Source organism: Phaenicophaeus curvirostris, unplaced genomic scaffold (genome assembly GCF_032191515.1).
Source record: "Phaenicophaeus curvirostris isolate KB17595 unplaced genomic scaffold, BPBGC_Pcur_1.0 scaffold_51, whole genome shotgun sequence".
Taxonomy (NCBI): Eukaryota; Metazoa; Chordata; class Aves; order Cuculiformes; family Cuculidae; genus Phaenicophaeus; species Phaenicophaeus curvirostris.
The window spans coordinates 624580-642631 of NW_027206674.1; the positions used below are offsets into that span (position 1 = coordinate 624580).

The 18052-nt window shown below is 54.6% G+C and overlaps 1 protein-coding gene across 1 annotated transcript; it reads left to right on the plus strand.

Annotated features, from left to right (window-relative positions):
* Nucleotides 1-6547: 6547 nt before the first annotated feature.
* LPAR2 (lysophosphatidic acid receptor 2) lies at nt 6548-17809 on the plus strand. Its single transcript, XM_069881612.1, has 3 exons — nt 6548-6682; nt 11923-12665; nt 17316-17809. Exons 2-3 carry the CDS (start codon nt 11933-11935, stop codon nt 17615-17617), a joined length of 1035 nt encoding a protein of 344 aa, XP_069737713.1. The 5' UTR covers nt 6548-6682; nt 11923-11932; the 3' UTR covers nt 17618-17809.
* The last annotated feature ends 243 nt before the right edge of the window (nt 17810-18052 follow it).

Consider the following 18052-nt stretch of genomic DNA (forward strand, 5'->3'; position numbering starts at 1 on the left):
ACGTGAAGAGGGAAACCTTAAGTAAACACTATTCTTAGGAGAACAAAGTGCACTCAGGTCTCTCCAACAACGAAGATAACCCCGGCTCACAAGAATTAAATGGATTTGGAGAAGGATTTGGGGGGCTGGGGGAGGAGAAGCTCCACAGGAGACGCCAACGTCGCTCTCGCAGCCCAGAAAACCAAAACCAGAATCTGAAATGAATTCAAAGCCGTGGGAGCAGCAGGACGAGGGGATTCTGCTCCTCTGCTCCGCTCTGAGGAGACCAAACCTGGAGGTCTGGGTTAAATTCTGGAGTTTTCAGCCCAAGAAGGACTTGGAGCTGGTGGAGCGAGGCCGGAGGAGGCCACGGAGATGATCCGAGGGCTGGAGAAGCTCCCGTATGAGGATAGGTTGGGAGAGTTGGGTTCTTTGGTCTTCAACACCTCCTGGGACATCCATGACTTCTCTGAGCCAGGTGTAGCCTTTGCTCTTCCCAATTAGCTAATTAGAGAAGATAAACAAGGAGATTAACACCCACCTGATGGATATTTCTTCAAACAGGCCCCAGACTGAGCCCTTCTGCAAGAAAAAAGAGACTTCAGGGCCATGATCAGCTGGAAAGGGGATTATTCCCAGGTGTTTCCTTTGGAACCCATCTTCATCCTTCACCTTTGAACCAGCATCCCTGGAATATAAAGGTGGAGGTGAGCAGGTGGGGTCACCAGAGGCTTTGGGGGATGAATATGGGTGTTTGGTGGCTTTACTGCTGCTTTCCCTCCTGCAGGAATTTTCTAGGAGCGTTTATGCCTTGTGAAGTCCATCTTGGGAAGGTAAGAAGTCCTCAATTCTCTGGCTGTGCCCTGGGGAGAGGCGGTGGAGCCTGTGTTTGTTGTTAAAACCAATCCAAACTTCAAGCAGGGTCACCAGGAGTTGGTTTGGAGATCAGGGACCCGTTTAGCAGCTGCCTGGTGCCTGCTTTGAGGAGCTTCTTGGGGCGTCCATGCTCTCGAGGAGCCCCTAGGAGACATCTGAGCTCATGGTGAGCCGAGCTCTGCGTGGTGTGGATGCAAACACGCCTTAGAAGAACATTTGTGAGGAGCAAGGGGCTGCTAGATGTAATCAAGCAGGTAGAAACGACCGTTCCCTGAGTCAAGAAGAGGTTTATAAACCATCAACGTTGTCGCCTTGAGGCTTAGACTCAACCTCGTGGGATGTTCCAACCCTACGAGTGAGCAGCAACCATGTCCCTTTCTCTAGGAGCTTCTTTGCTTGGTTCTTGCTGAGGAGCAGCCCAGGTCGTTGGGTTCTACCTCGTTATCCTACCTGTAGGTATCAAAATTGCTTCTATTCCTTCTCCTGAGATGGTTGGTTCCCCCACCCCACGGCGCGTGGGGTTTAAATACGACTCCTCTCCATCCCTTGGCTGGGATGAAGACATCTGGAAGACGGCGGCGGGTCGACTCCATCAATATTCTCGCATTCCTGGTTTTGTTTTAGTTAGAAAGTCGTCTCCCAACGCTCAATTAGCAGATGGGGATGAGGTAGTGAAAAGTGAGCTCCTCGGCGTGTCCTGCTGGGACTTCCCGCTGCTGCGGACAAACAGCTTTTGTTTTCTTCTCCTCTCCCCTCCTGCCCCGGAGTGTTTTGTCATCTTGGCTCTGAGCACGTTGAGGGGGGTGATGGCACCAAAAACCGTACGGGGGATGGAGAGCAAGGAGGACGAATTTCCCATCAGCCGAACCCTGAGATGGAGAAAACCCTTGGATTGGGGAAGTTTTGCTCAAGAATCCTGGAAGGGTTTGAGTGGGAAGGGACCTCAAAGCCCACCCAGTTCCACTTCCCACTGGATCTGGTTGCTCCAAGCCCCATCCAACCTGGTCTTCAACACCTCCAGGGATGGAGGAGCCACCGCTCCTCCAGGTAACCTGGACCAGGGTCTCCCCACCCTCACAGGAGGACGTTTCTCCCCAAGATCTCATCCCAGTCTCCCCTCTTTCAGCTCAAACCCATTCCCCTCATCCTTTCCCTGCACTCCTTGATCAAAAGCCCTTCTCCATCCTCTTCTGGAGACCCTTCCTGTACTGGAAGCTGCTCTAAGGTCTCCCTGGAACCTTCATCCAGGCTGAACAACCTCAACTCCCCCAGCCTGCCCTTGGATGGGAGGTTCTCCAGCTGTGGGATCATCTCCGCAGCCTCCTCTGGCCTCGCCCCACCAGCTCCAGGTCCTCCCTGGGCTGAGGACTCCAAAACTGGACCCAGAACTCCAGGTTTGGTCTCCCCAGAGCGGAGCAGAGGGACAGAATCCCCTCCCTGACCTGCTGGTCCCACAACTTTGGACGCAGCCCAGGACACGGTTGGATTTCTGGGCTTGGAGCATTCAAGAAAAGCCTTTGTGAAGGGAAATCTGGAATGAACCCAGTCAACTGTCCATGTCCACGTGCTGGGCTTGTGGCTGGAAGATTTTCAGGGCGCTGGCTGCTCTCCTCTATCATTTATGTTAAAAAAAGCCGCGCTGGGCTATAATTCAAGCTTTGCTTAGACAGCAGCTTCCAGAAACTTGGCATCCAGGACCACGGCAATTTTGGGTTCTGTAGGTATCTCTAAGAGGTACCTCTCAACGGGGTTTGAGAGTCGTATTTGTTAGTATAAATCGAATAAATGAACCCGTAGACTTCCCTGCCTTGTAGAAGAACATCTGAATAAAAGGAATATTTATCTTGGAAGGAGTAAGAGCCTTCCAGCAGAAGAAAGCACCTGGAGGAGATGTTTTTCCACTCAAGGCTTTGGGAAGTAGGTAGAACAGCACCAAAAATGATTAGAAGTTGAAAAATTAAGCGAAGGAAACTAGAAAAGACCATTTGTAGTGGAAATTGTGAATGTTACGGGCTGAATCCAGCAATCCCTCCCCCCCGCTGGTCCAACCCAACCCATTCCATGCCTCTAGCAGCAGGGCCAGGGAGGTTCTTCTCCCTCTGGTGAGACCGAACCTTGACTCCTGGGGTTGGTCGTGGGCCCCTCCCCACCAGAAGGATGTGGAGGCTCTGGAGCGAGTGCAGAGAAGAGCAACGAAGCTGGGGAGGGGGCTGGAGAAGAAGAGGAGGCATCGTTCCTCGACTCGGGATGAAGCTCTCGTTGCGTTTCACGGTGGAGCTGGAGGCTTTCCTGCTCTGGCTTTGTCTTTCCCCCCTAGACTTAAGCAGAAAGGCACGTTAAACGCTTTTTATGACTCTCCAGCCCCCGGCGCTGCGGGCGGCTGCCGTGAAACCCAACCGGGACGCGGGGGGGGAAGTGGATTTTTCGTAATAATCCCTATAAAAGCAAAATCTGAGGCACGCGGAGCTCGAGTGCCTGTGAAGTTCCTTGATTTCTCTTGCCAACGGAACAAGGAGACTTCACTGCGCTGGGTGCCAGCCAGGACCGGAGGAGTTCGGAGCCGGGCAGGGAGGGAATTTCCATCCTCCTTTGTTTTTATTGACAAGAACGCGAGGTGCCGGCTGAAATCCTCTTCGGTTGAAGCCGTCGTTGAGTCCCACTCGGTGAACTCGGCATCCCGACTGGGGGTTTTGAACCTCCCCGTTGGCTTTTTCCTTGGGTGACATCACGCGGGGGGCCAAGCTCGTCGTGCTCCGCTTCAGCCTTGGGCGTCGCAGGGTAATCTCCTCCTTCCTGTGCCAATTAGGAGGAGCAGCAAGCGCGGGGGCCCCCCAGACCATCCCCACTCCAAAGAAAACACCGCGGAGAAGAATCCCTCGCTTCCCTCCCCTCCCCTGCTCTCGCGCCGCGGAACAAATGGTTGCGTCTCGGAGAGGGCTGGAAGGGGCAGGAACCGAGCCGAGGGGAGGCAGCGCCCCAGTCCGTGGCCGCAATAGTCACCTGGGGGAAGGTAAGAGGGTTGTTTCACCTCGTTCCAGTTGCGTTTTGAAGGAAAATCCTGAACTATTCCCTCTCAGCTGGTTTTCCACCTTGTCTCCAGGTGATGAGAGCCAATATTTTGCTTCCGTGCGCTCCCCACTTTGATTTATCGATAAGAACAGTTGGGCTCGATCACCTAGTGCGTCTTCCAACCTGATGATTCCGTGATTTAAGGTCTACGATAGGGAATTTTTTTAATTCGAGGCGTCCAAATGCAGAACCTTGCGAAGGGGAAAGGAGTTTTCCAGGTTTTTTGGCTTATTCTGGAGCAACCGGTTGGTGATTTGCTGGAAAAGAGAATTCCTGCTGCAGGAAAGGCAGCAGAGGGCACGGATTTCTTCCCTAGGTCTTTGTTGGGAAGCGTTCTTTGATGCCGTAGGCTTGCAAACCAGGGTTCTCCTCCACCTTGGCTCTGGAGCAGTGGGTGTTATGGAATTCCTGCATTTTTAAGGAAGTTTTGGCTTCAAGACCAGCGTTTCGGGGCTGGTTGTGCTCGAGGGGAACGCTCCTCACCAGGGTTGGGAATCTCTGTTGGGACTTGGGAAGAATTAATTGGAACAACCGGTTCCCTGTGGAAATTTAGAGGGGGGGGAGATGGTGACACGACTCCTTCCAGGAGGTTCCTCACATTCCGAGGATTCCAGGAGAGGGTCGCAGCAAAAATAAAACCCCCTTCAGGTTGTCATCTGGTGGGAAAGGTTCCAGCTAGGAGGAAAAATATTGATTTTAGACTCGTTAAGAAGCGCCAAATGTATTAAAACACTTCACACCACGTTGAGAAATAGAAGTGGAAGAGGGGAAGAGAAAGGCTGTTGTCTTTGGAAACGTTTTCCTCGCATTCTCTGCTGGGCGCTGGAATGTGGTGGGATCCGTGAGCTCCGGTCGCTCGGTGAGTGGGGAGCGACGCTTCCCAGAGCCCTGGGAGCCTCTCCTGAACTGGGAAAGCTCCCCGAGAACCTGGTGGGAGGCGGAGAGGCCGGATTCCGTGGGTCTCTGTGGTCTTGGTGATGCTCAGCAGCTCGTTCTCCACCCCCTGTTGGAAGAGGCCTTGGTCTTCAAGGTGTCATCACCCCATCCTCTTCACGCTGAGGGTGGGGAAGCACTGGAACAGGTTCCCAGGGAAGTGGTGGCTGCTCCATCCCTGGAGATGTTGGAGATGAGGTTGGATGGGGCTTGGAGCGACTGGATCCGGTTTGAGGTGTCCCCCCATGGAAGGGATTTGGAACATGGAGGGGCTTTGAGGTCCCTTCCAACTCAAACCATTCCACGAGACCTCGACAAGGGAAATAAAATGCAAGTGGAGCCGCAGGGGTGGGCGCAGACGGAGCAATGGGTGAGTGGAGTGGGCTGAGATAGAGCAGCACCTCAAAATCATTGAACAACCCCAACTCTCCCAGCTTTGTCCTCAGATGGGAGGTTCTCCAGCCCTTGGATCGTCTCCGTAGCCTCCTCTGGCCTCGCCCCACCAGCTCCGTGTCCTCCAGGTGCTGAGGACTCCAGAGCTGGACCCAGGGCTCCAGATTTGGTCTCTCCAGATCGTATGAGAAGGGCAGAATCCCCTCCCTCACCCTCTTTGTCCTCCGATTCCAGGTGCAGCTCTGGACACCGTCCTCCTTCTAGGCTGTGAGCGCGTTTTGGTGGCTCGTGCGAAGCTTCTCCTCTCCCAGCACCCCAAGACCTTCTCCCCAGGGCTGCTCCAAATCCGTTCTCCTCTGATTTTTGCTCCGATCTCTTCGTCCTTTGTCTTGGATGGATCCCCTGCCTCTTTGAGGTGACACCTTGGCTCTCCTGGCAGGGATTAGAGGTGACGGTGATAACATTGTTCCTGGAGGAGCAGCTGATGGCAGGAGGAGGCTGGGAGAGTGGGAAATCGGAGGTGTTTGGGGATCACCGAGGACTTTAGATCATCTGAATGGTTGCAAAAGGTTTTTTACCTTCATAACCGCTACAGGTCTGGCTTGTTAGCACCGAGGTGTTTGTGCAGGTGAGATGTTCTTGATCATCTTTGAGGTGTCAAGGATGAGCTAGACAGAGATGGAGATTTTCCTATCAGGGATGACGCTGGAGCAGGAAAATCCAGCCCGTGCCTCAGTTTCCCTTCTAACAACATCTTCTTGCTCACTGCAGGGTTCCTGGTGGGGCTGGATCCCCACAATCCTGAGCTGGTGGGGCTGGATCCCACCAGTCCTGAGCTGGTGGGGCTGGGATGGGGGATGTGGGGCCAGATCCTGAGCTCAGAGGCACCTGGAGATGTGGGGGCTGGACCTTTAGCCTAGAAATGGATCCTTCTGGTGCTCAGAGGAGGTGGATCCTCCAGGATGGGACCTTCTCTGGTCCTTGGGAAGGGGATGCTCTCTTCTCCAGGAGGCACCTGGGGGTGCTGGCACCCAGGGTACCAGCTCCAAGCGGCAGGATGATGTTTCGGGATGGAGCCGCCTCCTTCCAGCCACAACCGGAGGGCTTTAAAGGTGCTTTTTTTTTTTTTTCTTTTGGCTTCCCTGGAAGAAGAGAGAAGGATTCAAGTTACAGCTCCAGCAGGACCCGCCTAGGGGAGGATCTGGGGCGGGTCGAGCTCCTCACCCTCCCGAATCCCCAACTTCCCAGCGATTCCGAGCTTCTCCGGGGCTGGGAGACCCTCCTGGACCTCCTCTCTTGGCTTTTTCCTTGCTTGGGAAGCATCTCCTCCCTTTGGAAGATGGGGATCTCCTGGCTGGAGAGCTGCTCTGGCTTCCTGGGGTGGAAGGAGAGGTGCTGAGGGGGAGTTTGGATGCGGTGCTTGTGGCTCCAGGTAAGGATGCTGCCCCTTGGAGTAAAAATTGGGGTGGGTCAGGGCTTAAATTCCTCGCTGGGTTGGCTGCTTGGCCATGGGAACCTGGCTGTGGTGAGAAACGGAGAGACCAGGTTGGGTTGGGAGCCTTTCTCCAGCCATTGTTCTGGCTTAATCAGTGCTGTGCTAATTAGTGGGAGCAGAAATCCAGCCCTTCGTCCCTGCTCTTCCCACATCCCAAGGAGCTGAAAGGGCTTCCCAGATCCCAAGGAGCTGAAGGGCTTCCCAGATCCCAAGGAGCTGAAGGGCTTCCCAGATCCCAAGGAGCTGAAGGGTTTCCAAGATCCCAAGGAGCTGACGAGCATTTTCCACCTTAAGGAAGGAACGAAGGAGGGAGGAACCCTTCCACCTTTCTCTTTCGGTGCCAAAGGACTCAACCTCTCGGGAAAAGGCGATGGGAATAAGCAAGGCTTGGGGGGAGATGGTGGAGACGCGCGGATAAGGCTGGAAGGAGGCATCCTGGGCTCGTTCCGTGGGGTCCCCGGGCTCGTTCCACGTCGTAGATCCAACCAAGCTCATTTTTAAGGGCGAGACTCGAGAGGAGTCGAGGGGAGCGACGTCAGAGAAGAGGCAGCGGGCGCCGTTCCCCAAGGAACGTGGAGTTTTGGCGGCGCGAGTCGTGTTTTCCCAAGTAAAACAATAAAGACAAATCCCGTAGGATGCTGGAAGGCCACGGAAAGGGGCTGCTGGAATCCTGAACAATAGGCTCCTCACCTCCTTTGTGCATCATGGCTCGCGATCGGCTGCCGGCAGAGTTTCTCTTCCCTCGTTAAATCCCGATTCGCCGCGTCGCCTGCCCTTGATGCTTGAGCTCCAAGGTCAGTTTTCCAACCGGGAAGCGGCTCCCAGGAGGAGCTCCAAGCGTTGACCTGTCCGTCCCACCCAGACCGTGAGGATTTCATTTGTCGCCTCTGCACGTTTCCGAGGGTTTGGAAGCTCTCCAACTCCTCCCTGGGTTCCATCTGGGTCTCACCTAGAGAAGCAGCTGGGAGGAGGATTAATCCTGAGCTCCCAGCCCCGCTGGTAAATCCACAGGGGCTGGTGGGACGCGTAGAAGCGACTTTGAGAGGATGCGAAGTCCCCCAGAGGAGGTTTGAGCTCTTGGGGCTGGGGGATCCTCGTCTGCAAACAAAACCGGGTCGGTCACCGTCACGTAGGAGCAAGTTGGAAGCAGAAATGATGTGGCCAGGAGGAGCCAGGAGGGATCATCCCCCTGCGCTGATGAGGCTGCAGCTTGAATCCTGGGGTCAGGGTTGGCCCCGCACCCCAAGAGGGACATTGAGGGGCTGGAGAAGGGAACGGAGCTGGGAAAAGGGGTTGTGGGAGCAGCTGAGGAACCTGGGGGTGTTCAGCCTGGAGAAGAGGAGGCTGAGGGGAGGCCTCATCGCTCCGAGCAGCTCCCAGAAAGGGGGTTGTGGAGAGGAGGGAGCTGGGCTCTTCTCCCAAGGAACAAGCCATGGGATGAGAGGAAACGGCCTCAAGTTGTTCCAGGGGAGGTTTAGGTTGGACATTGGGGAAAATCCTTTTATTGGAAGAGTGATGAAGGCTCGAAAGAGGCTGCGCAGGGCAGCGGTGGAACCTCCATCCCTGGAGAGGTTCCAAAGTTGTGTAGATGTGGCATTCGGGGACACGATTTGGGGTTGTCAGTTGGACTGAATGAGCTTAGAGGACTGTTCCAACCTGGTCTCCTACGGGAGGTTCTCCAGCCCTTGGATCGTCTCCGTAGCCTCCTCTGGCCTCGCTCCACCAGCTCCGTGTCCTCCAGGTGCTGAGGATCCAGAACTGGACCCAGAACTCCAGGTTTGGTCTCCTCGGGGCGGAGCAGAGGGGCAGGATCCCCTCACCCTGCTGCTCCCACCGCTTTGGATGCAGCCATTTAGTGATTTAAAGCGTCTTTAGGTCACTTGTGGCTCTTCGGCCTCCCCAGTGAGGACGTGAAGGAGGCTGGTGGAGCAACGGGGAGCAAAAGTTCAGCTGCAGGTCTGGGGTTTCCCCGACTCCAGAGTCTCGTTTGCACAACGTGGGTGTGGGGCAGGTGATAATAAACAGGTTTCCCCGTTGCCAACCTTGGCAGGAGCTCCTGCCAAAGGGTCCGGGAAGATGGAGATCAGAGGAACGCGCGGCTGGATCCATGGGCCAAGGGGAACAGGGTGGGAGCCAACCAAGCCAAGAGCTGGGGCCTCTCCTTGGGTCACAACAACCGCTCCAGGCTTGGGGAAGAGCATCTGGAAAGCTCCCTGCTGGAAAGGGACTTGGGGTTGCTGGTCAACAGGAGCCAAGGTGGCCAAGAAGGCCACCAGCATCCTGGCTTGGGTCACCACGGGGTGGCCAGCAGGGAAGGGATTGTCCACGCCTGGAATCTTGGGTTCAGTTTGGAGCCCCTCACTCCAAGAGGGATGTTGAGGAGCTGGAGAACGTCCAGAGAAGGGGAACTGGAGCCCCAGGGGTTCTGGGAGCAGCTGAGGGACGTGGAGCTGGAGAAGAAGAGGCTGAGGGGAGACCTCGTCGCTCTCTGAAGCTCCTGGGAGGGAGGTTGTGGTGAGGTGGGTGCTGGGCTCTTCTCCCAAGGAACAAGCAGTGGGATGAGAGGAAACGGCCTCCAGATTTGCTGGAGGAGGTTTAGGTTGGTTCCTGGAAGGGTGATGGAGCCTGGGAAGCGGATTCATGGGGCAGCAGCGGAGCCTCCATCCCTGGAGACTCCACGTGGCTCAAAACAGGTGGAGCTGTGGGACCTGGCGACGGGGTTTGTGGTGTTGGGGTGGCAGTTGGGCTGGATGAGCTCAGGGGGCTCGATTCCATGATTCTTCGAGGGCCCCTGAGCTGGGTTGGAGGAGGATGACGGCGAGAGGCGAGTCAGATGTTCTGGGTTCCTCCCTCTCTGAGCTCAGAGGACCCGGAGAACCGATGACTTCATGTGCGGGACACACCAAGGGAAGGAAAAACCGTGTCATTCATCAGCTCCTGGTGCCACAAAGCTCCGTGCTGGGTTCACCCATCCCAGCGGGGACCCCAACCAGCCCTGGTTTCACATTTCCAAGCTCTTGGGTAGGAAAGGAACATGAAGATCTGCTGGGGGGTGTGATGATGGGGCTTCTTCTCCTTCCTTGGATTTGGTTGTGGTTTAATTTTTTTTTTTATGGACTAATAACACAAGCAGCAATGACTGGGTTGACGTTATGACTCGAAGAGTCCTTGAGCTTGACCTTCTGCTGCCTGTTGAGCTGCCCACGGGTTGCGGAGTCGTTATAGCACCAGGACTTTGAAAAGAAACACTTAACATTGTGATCCAGGTGCCTGGCGTGTCTGGTCTTGCTCCCTAGGGTGTCAAAGAAACCAAAGTCCTTCTTGGAACTCAAACATCTCTTCATATTAAGCTTTTCATACAACCAGGGAATGGTTTGGGTTGGAAGGGACCTCAGAAACCATCCAGTTCCACCTCTCTGCCACTGGATCAGGGGCTCCAAGCCCCATCCAACCTGGTCTTCAACACCTCCAGGGCTGGAGCAGCCACAACTTCTTGGGGCAACCTGGTCCAGTGCCTCCCCACCCTCCCAGGAGAACATTTCACCCGAAGATCTCATCTGCATCTCCCCTCTTTCAGCTCAAAACCATTCCCCTCATCCCATCCCTGCCCTCCTTGATCAAAAGCCCTTCTCCATCCTCTTCTGGAGCCCCTTCCCGTCCTGGAAGCTGCTCTAAGGTCTTCACGGCACGGGGTTGGAACCGGATGAGCTTTGAGGTCCCTTCCAACCCAACCCATTCCGTCATTCCTTGACTTTTTGGCTGCTTCTCTGAAGCTCTGGGTGCTGCCTCGTGCTCTTGTGCAAGGTGGAAACGCCACAAGGATTGTGGATGATCCAGCTCTAGGGTTGCACGTGTTGCCTTTCTGCTGTTGGTGGCTTTTTGAGGCTGAGGAGTTGGTTTCTCTCCAGGTTTCCACGCTCTTGCTGTAGTTTGGGAAGCGCTCAGCTGGTTTGGAAGGGTTGCCAAGCGCTGGGCATGATGGAGCAGGGCTGGAAGCAGCTTTTAAGCTCTAAAACTACTTCGGAAAGATGAGAGATGTCTTCACGGAACCAGAAGCAGCCCTGCTGGGGTCCACAGAGGCTCCAGGTCTTCATCCAAGTGGTGTTCAGTGACTCCCCGCTAACCCTGCTTTGTTTTCACGTTCCTGAACTGGGACAACACAAACAGTTTGGTCTCTCGTCCCCGCGAAGCCGCGTGGGCCGGACGAGGAGAATCCCGTATCAGATCTTGGCAAACCTTCCCCTCCTCTCGTGAACGTTCAAGGTCTCGCTGCCTCCCCAGCCTGGAGGACAGATGAGGACAAAGCCTGCGAGACGGGCAGCTCTGCCTCAAAGTGTTTTCGTGTTGCTTATGTGTTTTCTTCTGGGGGTTTGAAGCTCCTCCCAGGCTCCACCAGTGTCAGGGGTGTTATCGTGTTGCTCAGCTTCCTCTTCACCTCCTCCTCCTCTACTTCTCCTCCTCTACTTCTTCTTCTTCTTCTCCTCCTCCTCCTCTACTTCTTCTCCTTCTCCTCCTCCTTCTTCTCCTTCTCCTCCTTCTTCTTCTCCTCCTCCTCCTCTTCTTCTTCTCCCCCTCCTCTTCCCCCTCCTCTTCCTCCTCTTCTTCCTCCTCTTCTTCTCCTCCTCCTCCTCTTCTTCTTTTTCTCCTCCTCCTCCTCTTCTTCTTTTTCTCCTCCTCCTCCTCTTCTTCTTTTTCTCCTCCTCCTCCTCTTCTTCTTTTTCTCCTCCTCCTCTTCTTCTTCTTCTCCTCCTCCTCCTCCTCTTCTTCTTCTTCTCCCCCTCCTCTTCCTCCTCTTCTCCTCCTCCTCCTCCTCTTCTCCTCCTCCTCCTCTCCTCCTCCTCCTCCTCCTCTCCTCCTTCTCCTCCTCCTCTTCTTCTCCTCCTCCTCCTCTTCTCCTCCTCCTCCTCTTCTCCTCCTCCTCCTCTTCTCCTCCTCCTCCTCTCCTCCTCCTCCTCCTCCTCTTCTCCTCCTCCTCCTCTTCTTCTCCTCCTCCTCTTCTTCTCCTCCTCCTCTTCTTCTCCTCCTCCTCTTCTTCTCCTCCTCCTCCTCTCCTCCTCCTCCTCCTCCTCTTCTCCTTCTCCTCCTCCTCTTCTTCTCCTCCTCCTCTTCTTCTCCTCCTCCTCCTCCTCCTCTCAGCTCTCAGGAGAGGAGCCAATGATGCCCTTTTCTCCCTCCAGGACAGCAGCGATGAAGCACTGTTTCTACAATGAGACCGTGGGCTTCTTCTACAACAACAGCCGCAAGGAGCTGACCACCTACTGGAGGACCAAGGACGTCTTGGTGGTCGCCTTGGGCTTGACGGTGAGCGTCATCGTGCTCCTGACCAACCTGCTGGTCATCACCGCCATCGTCATCAACCGCCGCTTCCACTACCCCATCTACTACCTGCTGGGGAACCTGGCGGCCGCCGACCTCTTCGCCGGCGTCGCCTACATGTTCCTCATGTTCCACACGGGGCCCAGGACGGCGGAGCTCTCCCTGAAGACCTGGTTCATCCGTCAGAGCCTGCTGGACACCAGCTTGACGGCCTCGGTGGTCAACCTGCTGGCCATCGCCGTGGAGAGGCACCAGACGGTGTTCACCATGCAGCTGCACAGCAAGATGTCCAACCAGCGGGTGATGATCCTCATCTTCTGCATCTGGGTCACGGCGCTGCTCCTGGGGCTCATCCCCTCCTACGGTTGGCACTGTCTCTGCGCCCTGGAGAAATGCTCCAGCATGGCCCCGCTCTACAGCCGGAGCTACCTGACCTTCTGGGCCATCTCCAACCTGGTCATCTTCCTCATCATGGTGGTCGTCTACACGCACATCTTCGTCTACGTCAAGAGGAAGATGACGCGGATGTCCAAGCACACCAGCTTCCACCCGCGCTACAGGGAGACCATGATCAGCCTGGTCAAGACGGTCACCATTATCCTCAGTAAGTTGGCTTGATCTGAGCGATGCTCCGATCCAGGGTTGAGTGGGGCTGGAGAGGCGTTTGGGACGACAGGGAGGACCAGGAGGTGACCTTCTGCTTTCCTGCTCTCTGAAGATCTTGGGGTGATGGGTTCGTTTGGTCGTGGAGGAACTCGATGGTTTCAAGTCTTGGTGTGAAGTGTAATAGGAGCAACCTGGCAGTGGGACCAGGAGGGTGAGGGAAGGGCTTCTGCTCCTCTGCTCCATCCAGGTGAGACCTCACCTGGAGCTCCTGGAGCTCTCACCATCCAGGTGAGACCTCACCTGGAGCTCTCTAGTTTAGTTCTGGAGTCTCAGCAACCTGGTGGAGGTGGAGAAGCAGCTTCTCAAGGTCTTTGTGTGTCCGTGACCGGGACACGGGACCCGTTTCAAATGTGACTTGGTGACATCCAACTGCTGCAGGTTGGATATTGGGGCAAAGAGGCCGTTGTACGTGCTCCGTGCTCCCTTCCTAGAGGAGAAGCATCTAATTAAAAGCTTTAATTAATCAAGAAGCAGCACTTGGAGCATCAAAGACTGGAGAGAGGGTTGAGGCAGGTGATGGGGGAAGACAAGAGGAGGCTCCATGTAGACCTTAGAGCAGCTTCCAGTAGAGAAAGGGGCCTCCAGGAGAGCTGGGGAGGGGGTTTTGATCGGGGTGAGGATGAGGGGAACGGTTCTGAGGTGCAAGAGGGGAGGTGGAGATGAGATCTTGGGGAGAAACATTCTCCTGGGAGGGTTGGGGAGGTCCTGGTTGCTCCGAGAAGTGGTGGCTGCTCCATCCCTGGAGGTGTTGAAGGCCACCAGGTTGGATGGAGCTTGGAGCAGCGTCCTCCATGGAAGAGGGATGGAGCTGAGTGGGCTTTGAGATCCCTTCCAACCCAACCCATTCCACGATTCGAGGGCGCTGCATGCAAAATCCTTCTTGTTTACTGGGACAAAGCCCTGAACTCTGCTCTTTTCGAGCAGCTCGGCTCCAGGTCTCAATCTCCTTGGGTAAACGGATCCCTGGAAGCTCTCGGGGAGAGAACAGGGTCTCCAGCTGGGTGCCAAGGGTCTGTCTGTCTGTCTGCAGCACAAACAGGAGCAGGTCAGGGGCTGGAGGCGGTTGGCGTGGGGTCTCTGCTTCTCCACGGTATCTGATTTAACGTAAAGACATGGAAGAGCGGAGGCTGCTCCACGCACGGTGCTTTCAACAACCTCTCGCCCCGCGATTTCTTTCATCTCCTTTTGCCTTTAACGCTCTAACAGCCTCTTGTTAAACCCCAAATCAATCAACGTGCTCAGATCTTGCGCGGCTCCGGGCTCGCGGTCACAACCCTTCGCTCGCCAATCTTTCCTGATAAGCCCAGAATTTGCTCCGTCAGGGAAACCTTGGGCTGCAGACAAAGGCTTCTCGGGAACCGGCTCAGCGGGGTGGGGGAGCTGCTCGGTGCAGCCCAGCTCGCCGCACGCAGGCTTGTTGGGTCGTGTTCCAGCTCGCGAGCATCAAACGCGGAGGCTTTTAGCTGTTCCTGCTCTTCCTGGGAGGTCTTCTTCTTCTTCTCTTTTTCTTCTTCTTCTCCTTCTCTTTTTCTTCTTCTCCTTCTCTTTTTCTTCTTCTCCTTCTCTTTTTCTTCTTCTCCTTCTCTTCTTCTCCTTCTCCTTCTCTTCTTCTCCTTCTCCTTCTCTTCTTCTCCTTCTCCTTCTCTTCTTCTCCTTCTCCTTCTCTTCTTCTTCTCCTTCTCTTCTTCTCCTTCTCTTCTTCTTCTCCTTCTTCTTCTCCTTCTTCTTCTCCTTCTTCTTCTCCTTCTCCTTCTCCTTCTCTTTTTCTTCTCCTTCTCTTTTTCTTCTCCTTCTCTTCTTCTTCTTCTCCTTCTCTTCTTCTTCTTCTCCTTCTCTTCTTCTTCTCCTTCTCTTCTTCTTCTCCTTCTCTTCTCCTTCTCCTTCTCTTCTCCTTCTCCTTCTCTTCTCCTTCTCCTTCTCTTCTCCTTCTCCTTCTCTTCTCCTTCTCCTTCTCCTTCTCTTCTTCTTCTCCTTCTCTTTTTCTTCTTCTTCTCCTTCTCTTTTTCTTCTTCTTCTCCTTCTCTTTTTCTTCTTCTTCTCCTTCTCTTTTTCTTCTTCTTCTTCTCTTCTTCTTCTTCTTCTTCTTCTCCTCCTCCTTCTCTTCTTCTTCTTCTCCTTCTCCTCCTCCCTCTTCTTCCCAGCCTCATGGTTTCTTGGTGTTCCTTGCTGCCTTCGAGCTGAGAAGAAGCAGCCCAGAGGGGTTGGGAGGAATTGGGGTTGACTTCAGGTTTTTAAGCTGCAAGAGAGGAGATGGAGATGAGATCTTGGGGAGAAATGTTCTCCTGGGAGGGTTGGGGAGGCCCAGGTTGCCTTGAGAAGCGGTGGCTGCTCCATCCCTGGAGGTGTTGAAGGCCACGTTGGATGGAGCTTGGAGCAACCGGATCCAGTGGGAGGTGTCCCCATGGCAGGGGTGGAACTGGATGAGCTTTGAGGTCCCTTCCAACCCAACCCATTCCACGATTCTATGATCCCTTTCCCCGCAGTGTCCACCCCCTTCCAGCTCAACCTTCTTGCTTCTGCCTCGAAGCCTGGATCCGAGGAGCCTCTGAAGAGCTTCTGGGGCTTCCCAGGGGGGTCGGTGGATGGAGAGAGTGGGGAGGAACCTCAAAGTTCATCAGGACTTGGAGAAGGAGCAAGAGTTTGTGCAGGTTCCTTGCACGGGAGGGACGAATTTCTCAACTTGAGGAGAATCTTGTCCCTTTTGGACTCCTCGTACAGAAAGTTGAGGCAGCAGAGGGTTTATTTATTTCTTTCTTCCCTCCCTCCCTGTGAAAATCCCTGGTTCATTCCTTCCCCGCCCTCGTTCCTCAGCAAACTTGGACTCTGCCCAGAGGAATATTTTGCGCCTTATGCATCGGAGGGTGGAGCGTGTGAGGAGGAACGAGGGTGCGGTAGGAGCCGTGGGTCGCGTTGCAGGCCAAGGCTTCTGCTTGTAGATAATCCTGCGGGTCCAGGACGTGAAGAACAGGTCTAGGAACCAACCCGGGAACGATAAATAAGTCCAAAGTACATTTGAAAACCAGGATTAAACGTTCCCACAGAGCAGTTGAGCAATGAAGATGATCCAAGGGCTGGAGGATCTCCCAGACAAGGAGAGGTTGGGGAGAAGAGAAGCTGCAGGGAGAACTTAGAGGAGCTTCCAGGGTGGAAAGGGGCTCCAGGAAAGCTGGGGAGGGGCTCTTGATGAGGGAGGGCAGGGATAGGACAAGGGGGAAGGGTTTGGAGCTGGAAGAGGGGAGATTGAGATGAGATCTTGGGGAGAAACGTTCTCCTGGGAGGGTGGGGAGGTCCTGGGCCAGGTTTTTCCATCCCTGGAGGGGTTCAAGACCAGGTTGGATGGGGCTTGGAGCAACCTGATGAAGTAGGAGGTGTCCCCATGGCAGGGAGGTGGAACTGGATGGGTTTTGAGGTCCCTTCCAACCCAAACCAACCCCTGGTTCCATGAAATGATGTTGGTAAATGAGGACAGAGGTGTGTGAGACCTTCCTCGTGGCAACCAAGAATCTGGTTTTCTGCATCTACTGAATTTGAAGGGGCCAAACCCACCTCTACAAGCCTATCCCAGGTCTGGTGGCTGCAGCCCCGAGCCCCTTGGAGGTTGAGTCGCCTCAATATAAGGGTCACGGTGGTCTGGAACCAGCAGGGAACCCTTCCCGAAGCCCAGGAGAACCCTGGTTGGCTCTTCACCACCGTTTCACTCAACCACGGGGTTTCTCTCAGCTTTGGGGCAGCTCCTCTGGCTCTCAGATGGTTTTTTGTATAGAACGTGCATCGGAAGTTCCCAGCCGGTCTGTTTTCTTCTGCTGCTTCCAAGAAGACCTCTTAAAGCTCCTGTTCCTTAAGATCCAACCTCAAGCCTGATCTCCAGGCTGGGCGAGTGCTCCACTTACGTCAACCGTAAAATCACCAGCGTGAAAAAGGGGTTTAGGAGGAGCCGGCACCTCCCGCTCCGTCATGCGAAGCAGCAATTAATCCTCGTGCCAACGAGCTTTGCAGGTGGTGGCCAGGACTCGGAGTGAATCAGCGCTGGAGCCTGTCCAGCTCGGTCCTCGCGTTGGCCAGCTGGTGTTGGCTCGGCTCTTCTCAGCTTGGAGACTTCCCTGCTCTCTTCTAAACTCCTCATCTTAACTAAAATCCTATCAATTATATGGACAGGAGAGATTATTCTGCTTGAGGAGCAGCTGAGGGCTCTGGGGTTGTTTAGTTTGGAGAAGACGAGGTTGAGGGGAAACCTTGTAGCTCTCCAGCTCCTGGAAAGGAGGTTCTGGAGGGACATTAAGTTTTTTCCTACCCTATTTGAGTCTTTTTCACAAGAAAACACCAGCGATTCTATTGAGTGAACACACTGAGTAGAGCCAGGAATCTATTTTCTCTAACGCTCCTCCTCCTCTTCTCCTCCTCCTCTTCTCCTCCTCCTCTTCTCCTCCTCCTCTTCTCCTCCTCCTCTTCTCCTCCTCCTCTTCTCCTCCTCCTCTTCTCCTCCTCCTCTTCTCCTCCTCCTCTTCTCCTCCTCCTCTTCTCCTCCTCCTCTTCTCCTCCTCCTCTTCTCCTCCTCCTCTTCTCCTCCTCTTCTTCTTCTCCTCCCCAGGTGCTTTTGTGATCTGCTGGACTCCAGGTCAAGTCGTGCTCCTCCTGGACGGCTTGGGCTGCAAGAGCTGCAACGTTCTGGCCGTGGAGAAATACGTCCTCTTGCTGGCGGAGATCAACTCGTTGATCAACGCCATCGTCTACTCCTACCGGGACAATGAGATGCGCAACACCTTCCGGAGGATCCTCTGCTTTGCCTGCTACCGGAATTCCAAATACACCCCCACGGTGGTGAAGTTGAACCCCACCGACCGCCGAACGCTGTCTCAGAACGGGCACTTCACGGTGGATTCCTCCATTTAAGCTCTCGAAGGGCGCGAGGAGCGTGGGGTTGATCCAAGAAGAAGGGCAGAGGCTAAGAGTTGACCTCCCAAAGCCGCGTGGACTCCTCTTAGGAGCTCAAGCATCGACGTTTCCGTACGATCCTCATCGCCGATAACGAACAAGATGCTTTTAAGGATGGTTTGGGACTTGGGGCAAGCGTATTTTGAGTCGTAATCTCATTAAAGACTCTCGTTTCCAACACAGAGTTGATTTCGTTTAGCACCTAGAAGGATGCGACGGGAATCTGGTGCCACCTCTCGATGAGCAAAGTCTTTTCCTTCAGTATTAACGCCTTCAGGAAGCTTCCACCAGCTTTACACGGCGCTTCCTACCCAGAGCCGGGATGTTTCCCCAGGGGAGTTTTATTCAGGTTGTGAATGTTCATAAAGCTCTTTTTCCAAGAGGAAGGGGAGT